Consider the following 22,039-nt stretch of genomic DNA (forward strand, 5'->3'; position numbering starts at 1 on the left):
GACAAGACATCAGAATATGTTAAGAGGAATAACATTTCCGTCACATGCTTGAGGCATTCAGCCAATCACAACGCACTGGATAGCTGGCCAATCACAGCACACCTCGCTTTTCAGAGAGATGAGCCTTGTAAAAATCGACACGTTTCAGAAGGGGGGGCATAGAGGAGAAACAATAATGTACAGTATGTGGAAAATAATGTTTTTTTTAACCTTAAACCGCATAAACACATTTCATTACACCAAATACACAACAATGTTCTTTTCAGCAGCATCATATGACCCCTTTAAATACAATATTTCCAGAACAAAGATTGCTTAAAAAGTCTGCGGTTACAGTTTGGCTGGTGGAAATTACATCTGTGACACAGTGTCAAGTGCAGTCCTACAGTTTTTACTATACAATTAGCCCCTTCAAATCCCCACAAGCCTCTTTAATGTCTCAGTTCTACATCTCTATGGCAACTGGCAATGAATTGGTGCAATTCAAAGTCACATACATCATGGCAATCACCCAAAAAACACCCACAACCGTCAGTTCTCACATCGTCCAACACACACACAACTTAAATCTACTCTAATCTCTCCACAGTGAAATCCCCAACAACTGTTTTGGGAGATAAATGAAAATGTGGGTGGGTTCTGGGATTATCATGATTGTTATAGAGAATGTGATTATCTCCACATGCTTTTGGCTAATAAAATTTTCTCCATATGGATCAAGTTCTAAATTGCTATTATGAATACACCACAAAATGATGTGATTTTAGCCGAGGCCAAATGCATTGCTTTGAACCACTGACTTTGGCACTGAAGGACAGGAACAGTGGCCTTTTGTCCAGTGAACATCAATCTTCGGTCCATTTGAATCAATGGTACAGGACAAACACCACTACTAAAACTGCTCTTTATTCTGTAACACAAAGTGATAAACATACCTGCGGGACCCTGAGCCCCAGGAGAACCTTTGGCAGGTGTAGCCCCCATCAGCAAGGAGGAGTCAGGTTCATTTTTTAACTGTGTCTGTTGATGAGAGGTGGAGGCAGGAGCAGTAAGAAGCTGAACCTGGGAGAAAGAGCAACAGGAAGGCAGAGAGACAGAGAAGACACAGAGGGTAATTGATTAAACTGTGTTAAATGGGGATTATTTGAGTGATAAAATAGTACTGGAGTGATGAGAACAGAGCATCATAAACACTGAGGTACAAATAAACAAAGCTATTAATGGATGCAAATCATTCTTAGTGAATTCCCCCATGAAAGAAGCTCAAAGTGAAAGATATGACTTTACCTTGGCCTCCAGAGAGCTCACACGATCTGTGAGGGCAGTGATACGACTGCAATTCAGACAGTCTGAGATATATAGGCGGGGGGAAAAGACAAATCATAATTAGATCAATAAAAGCTTTCACAGTGTTCTTTCCAAAGTGAGTTCTTTTTAAATATAGTGTTGTTGTTTACAAAGTTTCTGTGGTATGGATCTCTTAGCACTTTAATGAAGAATAAATTAAATGTTCAAGCCGGAAAGTTAAACAGGAATCAGTCTGAAAAGGTGCTGTTTAAAAGAACCAGGAAATGCGCATGCAAACTCAAAATGGCCAACACAAGTGGGCTGTTTACTGTTACAAGCCGGTTACATCATTAAGTCTTGCAACAAAAGGCCTTGGGTACAATTTATAACAGTTCCAGATGGACAAGTTCCTTCAGTGCTGTTTTATGGATGCTTTTGTCTTTATAGGGCCTTTTCATCGCTTAAGTGGAACATATTTTGAGTTGATAATGGAGATGAGAGGTTTGGTTCTTACTTGAGATATGTTCTCCTGCTTTAGAAGCAGGTTTCAGAAGTGTAGCCTGTTTTCTTACAGCCTCCTGGGCAACCAGGTTACTTGATGATCCTGCATACAGAGATTAATGTATGAATAAAAATATGAAAAATGTATGAGTATCACCGTTCAAATTTTGGGGGTTAAATTGGAAAAAAAAACAAGTAAATGCTGTTCTATCCATCAAACAATTCCTGGGGTTTTTATTTTTAATAGTTTCTGTTAAAATATTTCAGATATCATGCATTAAATATTTTCAAAAAATAGCCATAAATGTTAAAATAGTAAGAAATAAATTACCTTCAAAAAATGCAGCCTTGGTAAACATATAAGACTTTTTTTTTAAGATATGAGAAATTCTATACAACCCCTACATTTTTGAAAAGTACTATAAAAACAATAATACATATAAAAAGTATAGAAAGTTGTTTGGTTTCAAATTTTACAGTTAATCAATACATGTACTGTTCAAAAGGAAAACAAAAACATATCTGGACATGTTCTGGTTAACATTAGTGTAACATTTCCACAGGTAATTTGATGAACAACACCTGTGGTTACTTTGCTAAGATTGTGTGAACTTGGGTAGAAAAATGGGTAGAAAAGACAACATTTTTTTTTTGTTGTTGTTGCAGACATGACTATCTATTCATAACTATACATAAATAAGACATAACTCGATTTATCTATTCAATGAAATTCAATGCAAATGCAAATATTGTATTTTGAGGCAACTTTAGGTATGAAAATCATCATGAATAATCATGCAATATCCCAACATACAACTGACCACCAACAAACTATGTGCACTTTGTTAGAAACCAGCCTTTTTTTCAGAATCTATCTGTTCGGATCGAATTTGAACCCAAGCAGCAGTATATATTTAACTCCTGGCTTTTGCTCTGTATTGGGATAGTTACGCTCTGAAAAGCACTAATAATGCTGCTTCATATCTGCAGAGACAGGAAAGGCACAGAGGGGCCTCCCTGACAGGTAAGCTCACAGAACCCTGGCATGAGGAGAAGGGTCCACAGGGGTGGGCTGAACAGGATACAAATGTGGAGGGAGAAACCTGGATATGCTTTTCACAAGAGAAACGCACCTTTGGGTATTATATGTTTAATGTTGGCTTACATTAAATCATTTTATGACATTTTTTCTTCTATCTTCATAATGATCTTGAGGAGGAAGAGGTTACTTTTGGCAGACAACAGAAGATAGAGGCTCACATTTAAAAACAATGGTTTCCTTGTGCTGTTCAAATGGAGCCTGATTCACTTTCCCCCAACTCTTCTCTTTTTCTCTTCTTCTATCTCTTTTTTCCAAGGTAGTGAGAAGTTTTAATACTCCCTGGACTGACCTGTTTCAGATTACTTCAGCAAACGTCTGTGGCTAGCTCAGGTGCTCCAGACATAAACAACTGACCCAGTTCAGAGCTTCATTACCAGCTAGGGACAGGAAGTCTGCTTAGCCGCTCTGACGTAGATATACCACAGCAGTAACAGGACCAAAACCAATGAAGTGGCACCTGCCTTGTTCTCAGACTTAGTAAAGAAATAATGGTCTTGGAGTCTCGTTTTCGAGTGAAAATGTAATAGGATTGAATGAATAAGTCAAGATGTAAAAAATATACCGCAATAGAGAAAGAAATATCAGTGGGTAAATCAAAACAGAATTCAAAGAGAAAGACAAAATGTTTTGTGTTAAACAAACCTCACCAGCGGAGAAAATGGAATGGTAAGAGTTTTGCAGTTAAACCACGAAACCTGGGATGAATGTTCCCTTCAGGAACCTCTTTTGATTTACTTTTTGTGTGTGTGGAGGAGACAGAAAGGAAATTTCCCATAGTGCATTGCTCTTACTGATGGTTGTGTTTTGTTCCAATTGTCCCTGTGATTTTAAAATGTAGACCTTTCCACCTCTATGAAGTCTTTTTCCAAAAGCAACTCAAAAAGCGAAGCTAACCACACACAAATGCAAACAGCCTTCCATCTCCCAGCAATGGCAAAAGATGGATAGTTCACCCTAAAAAACAAAACACAAAGCGAGTCCATACTGCTTTTTTCTATACTACAAATGCATTTAGGGACCAGTCAAACATTTGTCCACAAAGAACAAAAAAAGCAGCCGTTTTGATTTACTTTATGGTGATTTACTGTTTTTGGTCATTTTGGTAACACTTTAGAATAGGGTCCAGTATTCACTTTTAACTAGTTGCTTATTAGCATGCCTATTATTTACATATTGGCTGTATATTAGTACTTATAAAGTTTTTATTCTACATTACCATATTCTACATCCCTAATCCTACCCAATACCTAAACTTAACAACTACCTGACTAACAATTAATAAGCAACAAATTAGGAGTTTATTGAGGGAAAGGTTGTAGTTAATGGCTTGTTAATAGCGAGAATTGGACCTTAAAATAAAGTGTGCCCATCATTTTTAGAACTTGCTGTTTATTTTCGTTTTATGGGAAAGAACAGCCAGATAGTCTACAAAATATCTTCTTTTGTGCTTGGATCAGCAAAGACACCGGAATGAGCAGATGATGAGAGCATTTTCATTATTGTGTGAACTATCCCTTTAACACATTCCTGTATCTCTATTTAAATGGAAATATTTGAGCTGAATATATCACATTCACATTCATCATAAGAATACCGGGATGAGAGCTCAACCACCCCCAGATTTGTAATATCCCTTCTTGGACTATTAATATATTTCCCCTTACGAGAGCCAAGGGTCACATCAACCTGCAAATGTATGTGAGATTAACCTCTCACCCCTGGGTGTGTGTGGATGTATACTGGTGGGAGCAGCCGTCGATTTTATCAGCAGGTTTTTAATAACCAAGTTCCTTCTGAGTCTTTAAGGAGCAGAGCGGATGGTGACATCAGAGCATGTAATAAAATCTAACTCTCTCAGCTCTGAGGGGTCAGAAGAGGCGCATGTGAATGTGTGTGTGTCTGTATAGTTCAAGGGTTGAGTGCTCTTAACACCATTGTGAGGTCACTTCCTGTTGAGATGCTTGGGAAAATGCTGGACAGGGTTATCGGCAAGTTCATTTGACTAAAATATCACATAGGGGAAAGCACTGAAAAAAGACAGTGGAGTCTCTTTTTGCTTTCAGGAACAGCATGAAGTGTGGGAGTATTTATCCTGAGAGGTTTTCCTGTTTATCAGCTTATATACAATTAGAGAAGTTGGTGGAAGGAAGCGCCTAGAGTTTGCGTGTGTTTGAGGCCTGAGTTATGATGCAGTGTGTGTGACTACACATGCGTTTAGTTAAGTGTGGGTGCACTTATTTTGACCAACCGTCCATTGCACATTAAACAAAATGTTGCACTAATCTCATACAGTTTTTACCTTTGTAAACAATGGACAGAAAGAGAGTTGTCATACAGAGATCAATCTCTTCAGGTTGGGGGCATTAGGACGATGACATTACTGATCTTTTACACAAGCAGCTGAGGAAATATAGGAGTGTGCCTAGAGAATTATAGGTATGCAGTGGGCCACTATAACTCACAGGAATATTGTTCCTTGTTTAGCCCTGAAATTATTAATGGCCCAAGGTCAGCCCTTAATTCCCCTCTCAAAATAAAAATAAACCTAGGCACACAGATGGCACAGAAAGTTCATCCTCTAGAGCAGTGATTGATTAACTACTAAAATAACAGGAAAATTATAGGTCGATAATAATGGGGAAAAATCTACTAAAATGTGCTCAAAAACAAGAATTTACCATTTTGCAAATAAAAGTGTTGAAGTTGTTACAAAATTATATTATTCAGTTTTTAAAGAAAATTGAAAATGAGTTAAATATTAAATAATACATTAAAAAGTATGTTAAAAAAAAAATTTATTATACATTTAAATTTTTTTTTTTTTTTCCTCTGGGTGGTTACGGTCTCATATTTAAAGAGTCAAGCTCCACTGTCTGCACTGCAAGGTAAATTCAGTAAGAAACAGATGATTATGGCAAGTCTAGATCCATTAGGCGATCTCAAACAAGACCACATCCAAATCCAGACTGTTCAAAAATACAGCACTTTCCTGTGTTGACTAAACATCTGAAGGTTATAGAGCACTATTATGGGTTTAGAGTCCAACTGGCTTCAAACTAAACAGAGGCTTTATTTAACCTGATTAAAATCTGAGTACAGTAGAGAGGAGAAAAGAACACACATCTGTAGATGAACAGGACAAAAAATGAAAAAATAAGTCTCCATCCATCTCTGTCAGCGAAGACTGCTGCCCTCAGCACCACAAGCTCATTAGAGACCAGGTGGTAGTGATGAAAGCAGGTGAGGTGGGTGTGTATGTCTGTGTGAGGGGGTGTGTGTGGGACGGAGAATTTTAAGTCATGCACGTTCTCTGAATGTCCTATAGAATGTCGAGTCTACAGGGAGTCGCTCGTGCTGAGAAAGCAGTCTCTGTGTTTTAAGAAGCAGTCTCTCTCTTTCTGTTCCACACAGACTACATTGTTTCTGACCTACTCAAAATAAGGTCCATAGCTCAAGGTCAAAACTGACTGCTGATATTCATATTCAACCTTGAGCAGTATGGACATTAACCCACATCTACATGAGGGTCCAACACAACAATAGACGCCATTGACTCTATTCTCTGTATAGACGAAAAAAATAAAAATAAATTAATTTTTTGTGTTCCACAGAGGAAAGAAAGAATGTAATATAGGTTTGGAATGACATGAGGTGAGTAAATGATAGATGACAGAATTTTCATTCTTGGGTGAACTCTCTCTTTATGACAGACATAGAGAAATAGCAGCACACACCTGACCCAAAAACATATGATGACAACTTTGGTGCAGCCCTGGAGGTCTTGGAACAGACCAAAGCCAAGCTAGAACAGACGGAGAGAGGGAGTGATGGAGGGAAATGAAGGAGAGGGGGGCAAACTCACCTCCTACATACATACATCTCACCTCATCAGTCAACATCGCACAAACACACACTTTAGTCTGGCTTCACACACACCCACACACTTCATATTAAATCACTCTCAACACCTTAGTCTGACTACACCTAATGGCATTTTAGAAAGACAAAAGTCAGTAAGCAATAACTTATTTTGTTGTTTATGGGATCCAGAAATCTGAAAGCATTAGTGAAAATACTTACATTTTTTTTTCAATACTAGCATAACTATTTGAATTAAAAATGTAATATAAAATAGAAGCAATATCACAAGAGTTGTACTCGCTGTTATCTCAGCTGCGCTGATATTAGTGAAATAGTGGATAATTATTAAATATTTCATTTTTATGTCATAGCATTTCTTTTTTATTAATTAAAAAACAATCAATCAATAAATAAATATTTTCAGGTTTAAAGACACCCAGATTTTGACTCCTGCAACTTTTTGGACCCTAATATGCCACCACAGCAGTAGGCTGGCTCCCCAGATTACCCATAATGCAAAGTGTGGGATAAGGATACTGCAATGTGCAGTCTTACTGATGAGATGACTTGAGCTGTCTAAAGAGACTTGAAGATTAGATCGGGACTGGAGCCCATCTTCACAATCAAGTACTATAAAGCTTGCAGACATGAGTGTTTCACAGTCTTCTGTGTGACGACTGTTACTCATCCCGCATCAGTCAATCACCCCTCGTCTAAATGTGTGCCTGTCATAAGCATCCAGATGTGCACTTGCAAACAGCCCTTCATCTTGTACAATATAATTACTCTAGTATCTCCCTTTTCTCACTCTTTGCTATACATTTGGCCTAGACAGTCCACCCTAGATGCAGTAGCAAGTTTATACACTAAAGGTAAATAAATTTTGAGTGTTTGTGAATGGTTTTGTTTTAGCCATTTTATTTCATTCCTGCTGTGTTGCTGGGACTGTGTTTCTGTGAAAATGTAAACCTTAAAATCGTTTCACACTAATCTCTCCGGCACCCATTTTAAACAAAGTGGACTTCATTTAAAATGAACTAACAACTGTGACTCAATGACGCAATGAAGACTGTAAACTTAGAAAACAAAAGGCTTTGTTTTCTTCTGAGTGCATGACCCTGTTATTCTGATTTTGTTTCTCTTACTTTTCCATACTAAAAATAATGAGCTCTCTTGCAGTATCTCCAATGAAAACCACAGTAAGAACTGCAATAAAAACAACATTTTATGTAGTTTTAATTATTTTCTATAATTATAAAAAGTGGTTTGAACTGCAGTTAAATTGTGGCAGCAAACAGCATGCAGAAATACAAATTTACACAATTAAAATCCACTGAAATTCTAATTAATTCATATACTATCCGGGTGTTTTCTAGACGGTTGCTAAAGTACTCTAGGATGTCACAATGATTCAGAAAAATCCTTGTCTTCTTGTTTTAGTAAACACCACTAATGAATGGTGTCTAAAAAGTGGTTTCCTGAATAACAGTGTCAGGTTTTGAAACCACTTAAGCCTCTTCTCTCAAAAAGGATTCTAAAGGAGAAGGCTGCCATCCATCTGCTTCGATATCCTCTGTGTGGAAACACATTTAAAGTGTACAAGATGGAAACACTTTTCTACAGGAGACAAACAGGCATGTGGTGCCTGTGGAAGATCTAAAATAAGCCCCAGGAACATGTGTAACCATGTAGGCCACAGACCAGCTGTACCATAAGCTCCTGAGATGAGACGTTCCACACCGCAGAACCGCCTTTTGGTTCTTTGACACTTCCTCCAACACTAAGAAAACAGATGTTGAACAGAAAGAAGACAGGCCCACTTGTCCTTCTTTATTAGGCTGAAACACAAAACATATAGATCTTCCACCCATCATAAAACACAATCCCCTTTCATGTCTTTGTCTTGTGACCTCAGCTGACCTCATGTCAGACATGTGCCCATGCCATCTCACTTGTGCCCTATATGACTCACACAGCTTTCTTAAACTCATTCACTTCCACGATTAAGTAGGTGACACCCCCTCTCCATCCAATTCTCTCCTTAAAAATACAACACTGGGTGCTACTGAAAATATGGTCTGTCTGAACCACAGAATGTTGTTTGCGAGGGAGACAGGCAGGGAGGGGATCATCTCGGCTACACACACCAACCACTCCAAACACTCTGCAGTCATTAAAAACCTCTCAGCTCAGTGGACACGCCACCGCAAGAGATTCACAAAACAAGCACAGGAAAACAACGCCTGCCACATATTGGACCTCACAAAATCAGCTCCTCAGCATGCAAGAAATGAAAACAGACATCAAGGAGAGAGCCTTAAAAAAGTAAATGAGGGCCTAAAAGTAGAAAGTACCACCAATAAAGACTTTAAATGAGAAGAAAGAGCTGTAGTTGTCCTGTAGTGCCAGAAATAGTAATCTTATTTAAGTTGCTTTGTTGCTTCACAACCAAAAACAGTCTGCAGTTTTATGAACTTAAGAACAGTTTTATGAACAGGCTATTACTTGGCAGAATAATTGTTTATTCTAAGGCTGAAATGATATTAAAATTCTGGCTGGTACTGACCTTTTCTCCTTCATTTTATGACTAATAAACAGGTAAGTGAATAATATTAGAAGTTAAAACTAAATTAAAAGTAAACACTACAAAATTATAATTTAGATAATCTAAATGTAATAATGATCTTGTCAATATCCAGTATCCAAAATAGGCGAATATATCCAACATAAATAAAAGGCAGCAAGGACAATTTGATAAAATGCACCTACAGTGACATGTATATCTGGAATAACCTAGGAATGCACAATATATTGATGCCATATCGGTTATATAAAAAGCAATAAGCCACGCACGGTTGTGTGAAATAGTTATTTAAACCACAGCTAAGGGACTCCTGCCAAAAAAAACACCCATTACATGTGGTAAAATCATTGTGACAGATAACCTCAAGTGGATTATTGTTATAACTGAGGAAGAGAAAAGAAAGAGACTTTGTGGTTTGTGTGAAGATCACGGTCAAAAGTATTATTCCAAGTGTGGCACATCCTTCTGAGCCAAAACAGACCATTAAAAATGACACAGTCTCAGATCTTCTGAGGAACCTGTTTGTTCCACAAGAAAAAAAAGATCTTTTACTAAATCTAGTGCCTGTGTTGTTAAATTCTGGATAGTTTTGATTGAGTTCGCTCACGGTGAGTTCAGACCAAATTCACAAAATATTTTTGGCCAACCGCTGCATTGTAAGTACAGCATGATTTTTTAACAAGACCTGCAGGCCGTATGAGATCAGCACAGATGGCCAAATCTCATCCTACCTTTAACCCCCCAAAAATAACAAAAACATTTTGAGGTCCACTACAAAAACATTGTTACAGTACCACGGCAAGGCCATAACTATTGCATCAAATCCAGGAACTATATCATTATAACATTACAGTTCTCCTGGCTAGCACTAAATGCATGTTCCAAAATTCCTTGCAGCATCTCCTGCCTTAATCGCAGATCATAAACCTGTATTAATGTGCTTATGAACGCACTCTCACTCATCAAACTGTGTGAAAAAAGAGCCTTATTCTGCCTCATTTCACTCTCTGAAAGAATACCTTCGCTTTAGGCCATGGAGCAGCATATGATCCAATTTTTGGCATCTACCTCTACTCCTCTACAAAACCTGTCTCACAATTTCAGATCATTTCCTTTACAAAAACAGTTGGATGCACAAGATGGAATTTCGACAATCTGCTTTGGAAGTGTTCAGAAAATCTGACTTTTACTCAGTAAGTTTGTGCTACAAAAGGCCTAAACGGGACAAAGAGGAGATTTTGGGTTTGTCTCCCAGAGGTCAAAAGGAATTTTAAAGCAAAGATAAAATAGCTGATCTTGAGAGTGAAAACACTCTTAAAACACAATCCCTGTAGAAAATAAGACGGGAAAACTGACTGGAAGTTTTGGAAAGCCTTCGGTTATTAGTCCCTCTGGATAATGATGGTGTGCAGATAGTATAAACACCCCAGTCTTTCATATTAAAAAAACCATATGCAACTAAACACTTTGAAACAGAACAGACATATACGCTGAGTGTAGCCCCAAAACTGATACTGCACAGACAACACGCCAGCTGCCCTGCAAACAGAAGATGCTTTTTGTTGTGGTGGCAGCTGAGACTAAAAAGGATGAATGTTTTTGAAAGCACTGATAATTAAGGCTTATATAATCTAATGACATAAACTTTCTGTAAATGCTTTAGAACGCATTTAACTTATTTTCTGTGATGTCAGTTATTCCAAAGATCTCTTTCTGCAAACGCCAGCTTAGTATTTCACTCAAGATGAGGTTAAGATCAGTATCACTGTACAAATGTGATATAATTTTTTTTGCAGTTTGGAAATGTTATATTATTCGGTCACTACCCTAGTGAAAAATAAATATACTAAAAATTGAAATACATTTATTTCATGCTAAGTGTACTACAAATATATTTACATATTTATGTACTTCATAAAAATACCATGCAATTGTAATTTTAGTAGACTAAACTGGTATATGTAAAGTCTGCTAAATTTTGTGCTTAATGCACTTTAATTGTACAGAAGTGAAACTATTGCAAGTATACTTTAGGAACACTTTAAATATCTTGCTTTTAAAGACCGATATTATTCAAAGATCTTACAATTCTTATCAATAGTATCATTAAAACACATCTTAGACTTAATATTAAGAAATATGCATTGTATACAAGCAGTACTCCTAATAATCAGTAAGTCTCCAGTGATATGTCAGTAAATATGTTAATAGATTTGAACTATACTTAGGATGAAATAAATGTATTTTAAACATACTACTTTTTTACTAGAGACAGACCAATCATTCTCACTTTGCCCCTTTTCTCAGACATCCACAAACCTCGCTTATTCATATTTTTCATAAAACGGAAACATACCCAGTCATGAATCACTATCACTCAATTTAAAATAAATTCTTTAAAAAAACACCTTTCACTATGTAATGCGTTAAATGCCAAAGCTAACTTCAACTATGGGCACGAAAAGAATTGTGAATTAAGAAGAAATGTTGTAATTACTTTCAAAGTCAGAGTTAAAGAGAGTGTAAGTGGTCGGTGAACTTCAGGATGGCCACAGACCATTATAGGAGCAGTTGCAGTGTCCTTTGTGGTTGTGGCTGCCCATAGTGAGTCACATGAGCAATCATACCTTACTGTTTCCTTGTGTTTAATTCAGTAAAAACCCAATTAAAAAACACTTACACACAAAGCCAAGACATTACAGGGCTTGAAACAAAGAGCTGCAGCTGCTTTTCTAATCATGTCCTGACTGGATTTCTGTATGCTGTGCATTCTGTGCATTTTTCTGGATTAGAAATGTCTTATTTCTGTAGATCAAAGGTCACAGTGAAAGCTTGTCTGAATTCGGACTTTATACAATGGAAATTGTTTGCCGAGTGTCAAGTCTTAAGTCATTTTCTAATTGTTTAATGTGTTTTGACACAAATTGTATTAGTCATGACATTAAATTGTGAGGAATTAGTGACTACAGCTACTTTTAGTTAGTTAGTTAGTTAGATAGATAATTCAGCAGATGGTTTTCACATGACAAAATGTACCATAACCATGATGTCCAGAAGATGTAGGATCATTTTGGATCTTATCCTGTCATCTTATTTGGAAGTGATTCTGAGATCTTTGTGTTTTCAGCACAGGATCTTAACCATCCAGCAACAATCATCCAGCTTGAACTGTTTAATATTTTTTTAACATCTCTAATGGCTAGTTCATGTGAAATGTCAAAACAAAGACTCTCAGAATCACATCCCGTGAAATGGCATACACATATGCACACACTCACACACAGGCATTCTTACAGAGCTTGATCTTTGCACACAGGAATTCTGATACCTCATCTGAACCGTGTGCTTGAACTCAGAGCTTCGAGCCTAACACTAAAATAACACCTGGCAGGAGCTTGATGAGCATAGACACCTGTATAGAAAAATTATAGAAGCATATGAAACACAAACTACAAAATGCAACATTCAAGAAAAACCTATATAACAAATTTCAGAATAAAATAAAAGCTATATTTTGTTAAATAATATGCAGTACGCAGCAATACATTTTCAAGGGTGTCACATGGCTTCAGTATGTTTTATCTAGCCACTGTTACCCAATAATCATCTCAGAAATAAAACCTATATTTTGAATTTTATTCATTTAATTGCGTAAAATAAGTCTATAATTCATAAAGAAGAAAAATAAGAAATGTTTTTCATTCTAGTTCCTGTAGAGGAGCTATGACACTAGCAGCACTAAGTTTCTGGTGAAACATGCTAAAACATGAAATGTATAACTAAAAATGCAATGCAAGATGCTTAAGATGCTTTCTTTAAAGTATCTGGCAAATGCATTGAATATAAATTTGTCATACAGTACATTGACAGTAAAGCATGTTGCATTGCAGAATGTAGCATTTCACGTGGAATGCCCTAATTCCTTTACTGCACAATTTGGCAAATATAGCAGTCATCTGTGTATTCTATGCATATAAAAAAATGCAAAGTACAAATACTACATACTGCAAAGGAAATACCATGACTTTACATTCTAAACTAGCCAAAGCATTTAAATAGCTGTAATAATAAACTTTACTATGAAAATAAAAACTTGAACATTTTAGCATTTTTGGGGAAATGTTAACAAACTGAAAAAAAAAGCCTTTTAAATCTTTTACAATATCAACCCTCATAAAAATCATAATCTAACACAGAACAGTCATTTTACATACAAAAAGCAATAGAATTACCAGTGCAGCGCTTAGCTATTTGTGCTGAATGAATGTGATTTGATGATGTTCAGGACTGAAAATTCTGAATCATTTTACAGAATAAAACATAGTCAATTTTCATAGATGAACTGAAGCCAGAAAAAAACACAGTCCACTTCTGAACTCTGCTGATGTTTTGTTAAATCAGATGTGTATCAAAATAGTGAGGGGTTAGATTTGGCTTATGGACCGCCAGCTGAACAGTAGTAGTGTGCATCACTTTGCTGAAGACTCATTATGCAAGAGCAGTGAGGTCCATCTGACCTAGCAGAATCCAGCTGTTTCTCTTCATATTAGTTTAACAGGAATCAAAACATAAGATGATACCCGAGTTCATATGGCTTCATACCTCTCCAGGCTACTGGCTTGACTGACAGACACTCAGAGATGAGTAGGAACAAGACAATACTGAGGTTGTAAGCGCTGGGAGCTGAATGAACTGCTGTGTGCCAAGAACTCTGTATGTGTGTGAGAAGAGCTCTTGTTATCACTGGGACAGGCTTCTTATCTCTTCCCCCTATTTCTGCCACCAGGACACACACATGCAGCCTCTTGTTCTCAGTGTTATCTAGACAGGTGTAATTATCTCTTATCTGACCTCATGTAACCTTGCTCTCCTTATCTTTGTCTTTCTCTTATTTTACTCCATGCCTGCATCTGGCCTGCATCTCAGGTCGACAGACATGATTAGTGTCAGATCTTCAGGAAAATAGGACACTCCTGCGGTGTCAACTTTTGTGGCTTACTTGAGTCTTTACAACTGGTATTGACCTGATCACAAGTGGTCAGCTGAGAGACATAACCATTTCAATGAAACACTCATAGTTTGAACTAGCTCGCATTAGTTCCAATTATTTATTTAGCAGACACTTTTATCCATGTGCAGACATAATTCTCTGTCAATACACATGGCATATTGAATATGTTCTGCAAGCTTGTTGACATCATTTCCTGATTCGGTCCCCCCACCTTTCCTGCCAGTCTCTTTATGTTTCCAATTAAATTTGACATACAAAGGCAAAATTACACATAAAGCATAAAGTATTTATATATACATAATAAATATATAATGTATATACACATTTATTATGTATTATGTAAATTTTTTTTTTTATTTTGTTAATCGTGATTAATCGTTTGACAGCACTATATTGTATTTCATTTTAATTTGTAAAAAATTTAATTTATTATTTCAGTTCAATTCATTTAATTATTTCCTAGTTATGGCAAAGCTGAATTTTCTGCATCATTGCAGTGTTCAGTGTCACATGATCCATCAGAAATCATTCTAACATGTTGATTTGATGCTTAGGAAAAATGATCATTTCTGTTCTAATCATTTCTAAAATTATGTTGAAAACAGCTGCCCCTGTATAATATTCATGTGTAAACTGTGATCTATTTTTTCAGGATTATTTGATGAATCAAAACTTCAAAAGAACAGACATCTTTTTTTAACTTTATAATAGTTAAATAAATCCTTACGAAATTAAAGCTTTCTTTCAACAAAAAAAAACAAAAACAAAAAAAAACAACAACAACAACTAATCCCTAACTTTTAAACATACAAAAACAGAAACATTCTTCAATGTTTCATCATTTTCATCATCAAAAAAAGTCAAATATCTACACACACATACTCCCTCACTTCAAGGAACTTTTTCTCTTTCTCTGAAGTTCAAGAGTCACTCACAAAGGCTGTTTATGGAGCGTGTGATAGCGCTACTGCAACAAAGAGTTCAGTTTCAGCCAGCAGAACTAAATCTTTCTGGCCTTCAGACCTTTAACATTCCTGCTAAAAGAAGCGTCATCCATTCAGACCTGACAGAGCAGCATATCACCACCTTGTCTCTCCTGTTTGCCCATCTGTCTGTCTGTTTCCATCTAATGAAAATAATTACACTCAATATTACCACTCAGCTGTCCCCACTACGACATAAGCACATACAAACCCTCTCCAAACACTCAATTTTACTGACAAGAAGCAGACCAGACCAGTGAGTGGTGGGTGAGAGAGACTTAAATGGATTCCCACACTCCCACCATCTCTCTTCCCACAGATCTGAGCTTTATCTTAAGCAGCCACTTCAGCAGAACATCCACACGGCCCTGTGTTTGTGTTAATATAGGGGTGGATGAAAGATCGGGTTGACTAGGATGAGAGAAACCCTGTGAGCGAAGCGATGAGGGGGTATTCAAATGCAAGAGAAGAAGAATGTCAAACGGCACTGATCTCACTATGAGAGAGTCCTGGATCAAAACACACCCAGATTCTCTATTACTAGCCAGTCAAAATACATGTGTGAGTCAAACCGGAGGGTCAGGTCACTGAGAAGTATGCTCTGGAGGGTTTAAAAAACATGGCAGACTATTATAAAACTACAAGACAGTGTGGTTAGCAGAGATTGACCATAAAGGTAAACAAAATGCAATAATTATAGGACATGGTTAACAGCTTCTGTCAAAAAACAAAAGTAGTATCTTTTAGCCTTTAATTTTGGACTTGAAAGGGTTTTTTGGTAGGTATGTTGTGACAAAAATGTTTTATTTCACAATAACTAAAATAATACAGTTTTGCCATGCCTAATAACCCACTTAAAAGCTGCAGTATTAATTAAGAAACATGACATCATAATACCAAATGACTGCAAAGAGGAAAATAATATCTCAGTCCTACTAAGCTAATTTCATTTTATCAGCTGCCTAGCAGCCAGTCTCTCGACTCATAAAGCTTTTAAGAAAACAGGGCGGTTAGGCCTTTCAAAGTAACTTATGGATGCTTTTAAGCTTTATGAATACAAATGACTTCACCCAGTGGCCAGATAATGAGACAGTTTGGGCACATGGAAAATGAAATCATGCTGTCTGTGCAGGAAAATGTCTTTTCCATATATTGTGTACAGGGTTGTTGGGTTATCATAATTAAGGAAGACTTGATATATGCCGCTCTAAGCTACTGGATGTCTGTGGGTGATGGAGCTTTTATCTGAAAATCTGACGTGACTCATTGAGGGTGTCAGACTTTGTGGTTCTAGTTTGATAGACTACTAGCCTATAAAAGCTCCAGAAAGAGCTGAACCAGACGACCTCCGAGAAAGAAGTTGCACAGTAAGGTTGGTGCTGTTCCTGACAGTTTCTGGTGAAATAATCTCTTCAAAAGGTCTAGCACTCAAGTGGACATTTCACAATACACTTTTCAGACCTTTTTGCACTTAACTAGCTCATTATTCTCTGCACAAGCAAGTCACGCACCTGTCCCTCTCTATTCTTCGCCTCCATGGTGGAATGACACAAGCAACCCTCTGCGGAGCTGAAAAAATAGATAAAAGGGACACCGTTTTGTGGAAGAAAAGCATCTTTAAAAGAAGAGCCGGGTGTGGTGCCAATGTGTGGGAGATGAGACTACAGGCTGGCACTAGTGCCATGTGAAAGAGATCAGCAGATTGATGTGGGAGAGGGAGATTACAGTCACCCTCACAAAACAAACACTGAAAGAGATCAGGAAAAGATTTTGGATTTGGATAAAGGAGGGCAGTGCAGTAAACTTGAACAAACATGCTATGCATGATAAAATATAAAGAAGAGAATGAAATCATGAATAAATGAGAATGTGCAGTCTAAGTTTGTCTGCTCAACTGAACACATGTAAATAAAATAAAGTCTAAAATAAAATGCAAATGTACAGAAAAAAACAAGGTACACCTTTATATACACTATCATTCCAAAGTTTGGAGTCAGTAAGATTTTTGTAAAGAAATTAATACTTTTATTCAGCAAGGACTAAATAAATTGATTGAAATTGACAGTATAGACTTTTAACTATTAACTTTATATTCATCAAAGAATCTTAAACAAATCTATCATGGTTTCCACAAAAATATTAACCAGCATAACTGTTTTCAACTGATAATATTAAGAATTTTTACTAAATCAGCATATTAGAATGATTTGTGAAGGCGACTGGAGTCATGGCTAAATCCAATGGCATGTACAATTGTAGAATTCCTAGAATCTAAAATCATTTCCCAAACCAACTAATCTACACTGCTCTAATGATAGTGTAAAAGCCACGTGGACTAGGCTCTATCATTCGGACACTCAGAGGTTCACCACTGACACTTTTACATTTTGAATCAAGTGGAAAAAAATGAGAAACACAGCCCCAAACAGCATAGCATTCTCATAACACTCAAACCTCTTACAGAAATATCTGCCATACAAACCACAACTATATATGTACTCTACATACACCAGAAAAAATAATTTCATTTTTTTTATGGAAGCTTCCACCAAACATAAAAACTGGTTTGCCTATCCCAAAAGAGCAAGTGGCTGTTATGACATTGTTCAGTTATATTTGGGCTTGTTTGGTCCACCTGTCGTAGTTACAAATAGCAGTTTGTGGCAAAAAAATAAAATAAAAAATCAATCAGGTTTACCCAGTCTCTGACCATAAATTTTTCCAATATTGTGCCTTTAAGACTACCATGTCGCAGTCGATATGAATTAAAACTCAATTATTTTTGAAGGATCATGGGACCTTGAAGACTGGAGTAATGATTGCTGAAATTTCTACTTTGCCATCAAAGATAAAAAAAAATGTATAAACATTAAACATCAAAAATAAAACAAAAAATAACAGTACATAATAGTTCTGCAGGCACAAATTCCATGTGGACCGGATTACATGCCAAGTGGAACGATAGCGTTGATGTAATAATAGACATTTAAATGTAGGTTGTCATATGTTAATGTTTTTGACTTTCTGACAGATTCAATGTTTTCGCAATGAGCTGTTTTTACAGCTTAGTTTCGTTTCATGGTCTTACTGCATTAGAGTTGTGGGTTCTAAAACATACATTATGTTTTTATAGTGAAAAATCAATTTTTTATCAAAATACCCTTCTAAATAATAGCATGGTGTCCGTTTACCCCTCGGTAATTTGGAGAAAATATGATCGCTGACGTGACTACACTAACCTCCCCTTCCTCACAACATACTAAAAGCTCCATCTTTCTTTATTGCTTTTCCTCTCTCTCCGCCTTTCTTTCACTCCAAGTGCCCTACAATCACCATTTTTCACCAGAGACTCAGAGGGAACTGCAATCTAAACCCTTTAGGAGCCTCTGCCAAAGTGAACACAATGTCAACCTTGACAATGAGTTAGAGTGTTAGGGAAAAAGAGAAAGTGAGAGAGCTGATTGACACTGATACCTGGCAGCAGTCGTAGGAAATGTGTATTTTTGGATTTCCCCACCCTTTCACTCGCTTATCCCTCATCATGCTCTTTCTCCATGATGACAGAGAGGGAAAAGATACCGTGATGCAGAGAAAAAGAGATGGGGAGCCTTTATCACACCGTCTTGCCATCTGGAACTAAAACCGATCGTTTATACGCCATTTACAGGACCTTGCGGCGTGTAACAAACTCATCTTTATAAAAACAATTTGAAAAGTCCTTTTGTTTATGCAGTTTTTAAACATTATAACTTGGCCTCTAGTAAATCTGATCTAGTGGTTTATCCAAAAGGATAAGTAGGAACAGAACTGCCATCAAATGAAGGATACTTTTGTCCGGCCAGCTTGATACTCCAAACTCTGGCATGGGAAAAGCTGAGCTGTTCAAAGCCTCAACATCAACTCTATAAATACAACAAGAGTTCAAGACCAGCATGTCACTGACTCCAGCTAGACTGATTAAGGTCCAGAAAGAGTTCGACTCTTCTGCAGCACACACTCACACTGCCTTCTACTTCAGGTGTGTGAGAGGCAGTTTTTAAGACAGACGAGGTGGAACACATCCAGCCCAAATAACAGACCCAGACATCAGTGCGGAATAGCACCGCCTCTACTCTCCTGTCCTATCCAGTGGCATCTCAGGCAAGCCTTCTCATTGGCTGGTGGGAGCCCAGATCCCTCTGCATACATTATGTCACAACACACAGTCTATTAAAGTGATTTACTACCATCATTCATTATCTGTCTTCAAAAAAGAATGGCAGCTGCATTAGGGATTGAGTGTGTGTTAAAAGGGAAGCTAATTTCAAACTGTAGCTTTTCAAGTAACTACTTTACTTCAAAGCAGTTAAACTACAGTCAAACTAAAAAGTAGTTAGGCTACTCCGTCCCCTAGAAAATAATATATTTAAAATACATTTATTTCATACTAAGTATAATTCAAATCTATTATTATATTTACTGACAAACCCACTCGAGACTTACTAATATAATTTTTTTAAATTAAACTTCATTTGTAGCACTACATGTTAGGGATGCTCCAATCAATCGGCCAGAGATCGGTATTGGCCAATAATCACATTTTATGACATCAACGCGTGATGACATACAATGTTTAAGTTACATCAGACTTCTCAATTTTAGAAGATTAAATGTTTATTTTGTCCTCCACAGTTTACTTTTGGATAATGTTTAAATAAATCTTGTAGGTTGCATCAGACTGCTCCATTTTGTATTTATTTTTATCTTATATTAAGTATCCTGATATACATAATTTTATGCATAAACCCCATTTTAAAGTCATATTAAAATGTTCACTGTATAAGGAATAATTTTTGTGATTATTTATAACATTATTACATTATGTTCATGGCTGTAGCCAAGGTTTGAAAATTAGTGAGGTCTGTGGTGGGTTAAGAATAGTGCTATAATAACCCCACATACTACTCTTTATATACACTAACACTTTAAAAGAGACAGACATGTAGATGTTTGTGAAAGATGTTTTCTCTGTTTTGAAGGAATGAGCATTGTTATATTATATCATTGCACCATCAGGGGTGTATAATTTTATCAGTTTTTTATCATTAATTCAACAATACATAGGCCCATTACAGTAATAAAACTATATTATACTGTTAATAATAGTATTACTGTTATAGTTTTCATTAATAACCATTGCTATATAGATCATAACTTTGTCTAGTGCTCTTAGGAACGTTGTTAGCATGATTTTGTGACTACTTATTCTACATATCTCCACACTAGTGTTATATGCTATTTTTGATAGCGTTGATAAAATTTCTGACAGGTATAATGTTCTTGTTGTTTTTTTGTGCATTTGCCTTACCGAATGTGATATCCTGTCAGCAATAACATGTCTGTGGGCTCTTTTGATTACTGTCAGTTTAAGTTATGGCGATCACTGCAGTGTTGCCAAATATTGCTATGAAAACAAATAAAAACCGAAAAATAAACAACAGCCTAAATAAATCAAAATGAGTTCAAATCTTTTTTTAAATAAGACAAGATAAAGACATCAGCAACCCTAAACTGCAACTTCCCGCTCTGTTAAAGGAGCATTGCGTAGGTTCTGAAATTTCTAACCGTTACTGACACCAGTGGCAGTTAGAGGAACTGCAGCCAGTCTCAGTGCGCACGCTCTCTCTATTTGCCACACTAGATACATTTTTTTTTTTTTTTTTTTAACTTACGAGGAGTGTCCGTGGGTGTCTGAATTGTGCTGCCAGAGGCTGGTCGCATCTTTCCATCCACAGAGTCCATCTGAAAACACTATTGCCGCTGCTTACTATAATGGCTGGCGTGCCGTACGGTTGTAAGCCCAAGTAGACGAGAACGCGCATGACGTCACATTTTGTGAATTTTCGCGCCAATTCGGGCCCGACTCCTCCACACACAATTGAGCCTACAGGCTGATAGAGGCAACCGTGGTGGACAGTCGAGGTGTCATTCTTTTTTTTACATCATGGTTGGCTCATACATGTACAAATGAAAACTCTATCTTAAAGATTTTTTTAAGTAAAAACCTCCACATAACTCCTTTAACTTTCTAAAGTGTCAAATTAAGTAGAAAAGACAAGTCCAAAGACGCTTATTATAGCTGGATCTGGCAACTGCGCCCGCGCACTCACTCACAATTCTCAAGCCTCGTTCACTCTGCCAGCGTCTCGCAGCGCTCATTTTCATATCACGAGCGCTAAACAGCAAACTGTCTTAACTTATACATGCATACACTCATATGATGAGCTTTAAACAGCAAATTAGTCATTTAGAGAACAAATTTTATTTTACCTCGGTGACCTCATAGCTATGTTATATATCCTGCATATGTTATATAATGCTTGAAGCATCAGAACCGGCATCGGTATCGGCCGATCACCATGACAAGAAATCAGAACTCGGTATCGGCTGCAAAAATCCTGATCGGAGCACATGTGCACAATACACATTTCTTAATATTAAGCCTAAAATGTTTTTTAATGTCACTGCTGATGAGGATTGTATGATCTTTGAATAATATCGGTCTTTAAAAGCAAGACATTTAAAGTGTACCTGAAGTACTTGCAATAGTTTTACTTTAGCACAATCAAATATACTTCAGTATATCTTTAGTTGGACTTCAGCACTACTTCCGCACAGTTAAAGTGAATTAAGTACAAAATTATTTGTTCCAGTTCAGAAAACTTTAGGTA

The 22,039-nt window shown here is 36.8% G+C and overlaps 1 protein-coding gene across 3 annotated transcripts in view; it reads right to left on the minus strand.

Annotated features, from left to right (window-relative positions):
• emid1 (EMI domain containing 1) overlaps window positions 1-22,039 on the minus strand; it is a 59,858-nt gene that overhangs the window by 17,477 nt on the left and 20,342 nt on the right. For all 3 annotated transcript variants that reach the window (XM_042723856.1, XM_042723855.1, XM_042723857.1), the window contains exons 4-6: window positions 1,802-1,891; window positions 1,288-1,349; window positions 936-1,062 (exon numbers count right to left, since the gene is read on the minus strand). In XM_042723856.1, the coding sequence (XP_042579790.1) occupies window positions 936-1,062; window positions 1,288-1,349; window positions 1,802-1,891 (279 nt within the window). The remainder of the gene's footprint in view (window positions 1-935; window positions 1,063-1,287; window positions 1,350-1,801; window positions 1,892-22,039) is intronic.

This window comes from Cyprinus carpio, chromosome B5 (genome assembly GCF_018340385.1).
Source record: "Cyprinus carpio isolate SPL01 chromosome B5, ASM1834038v1, whole genome shotgun sequence".
NCBI classification, from domain to species: Eukaryota; Metazoa; Chordata; class Actinopteri; order Cypriniformes; family Cyprinidae; genus Cyprinus; species Cyprinus carpio.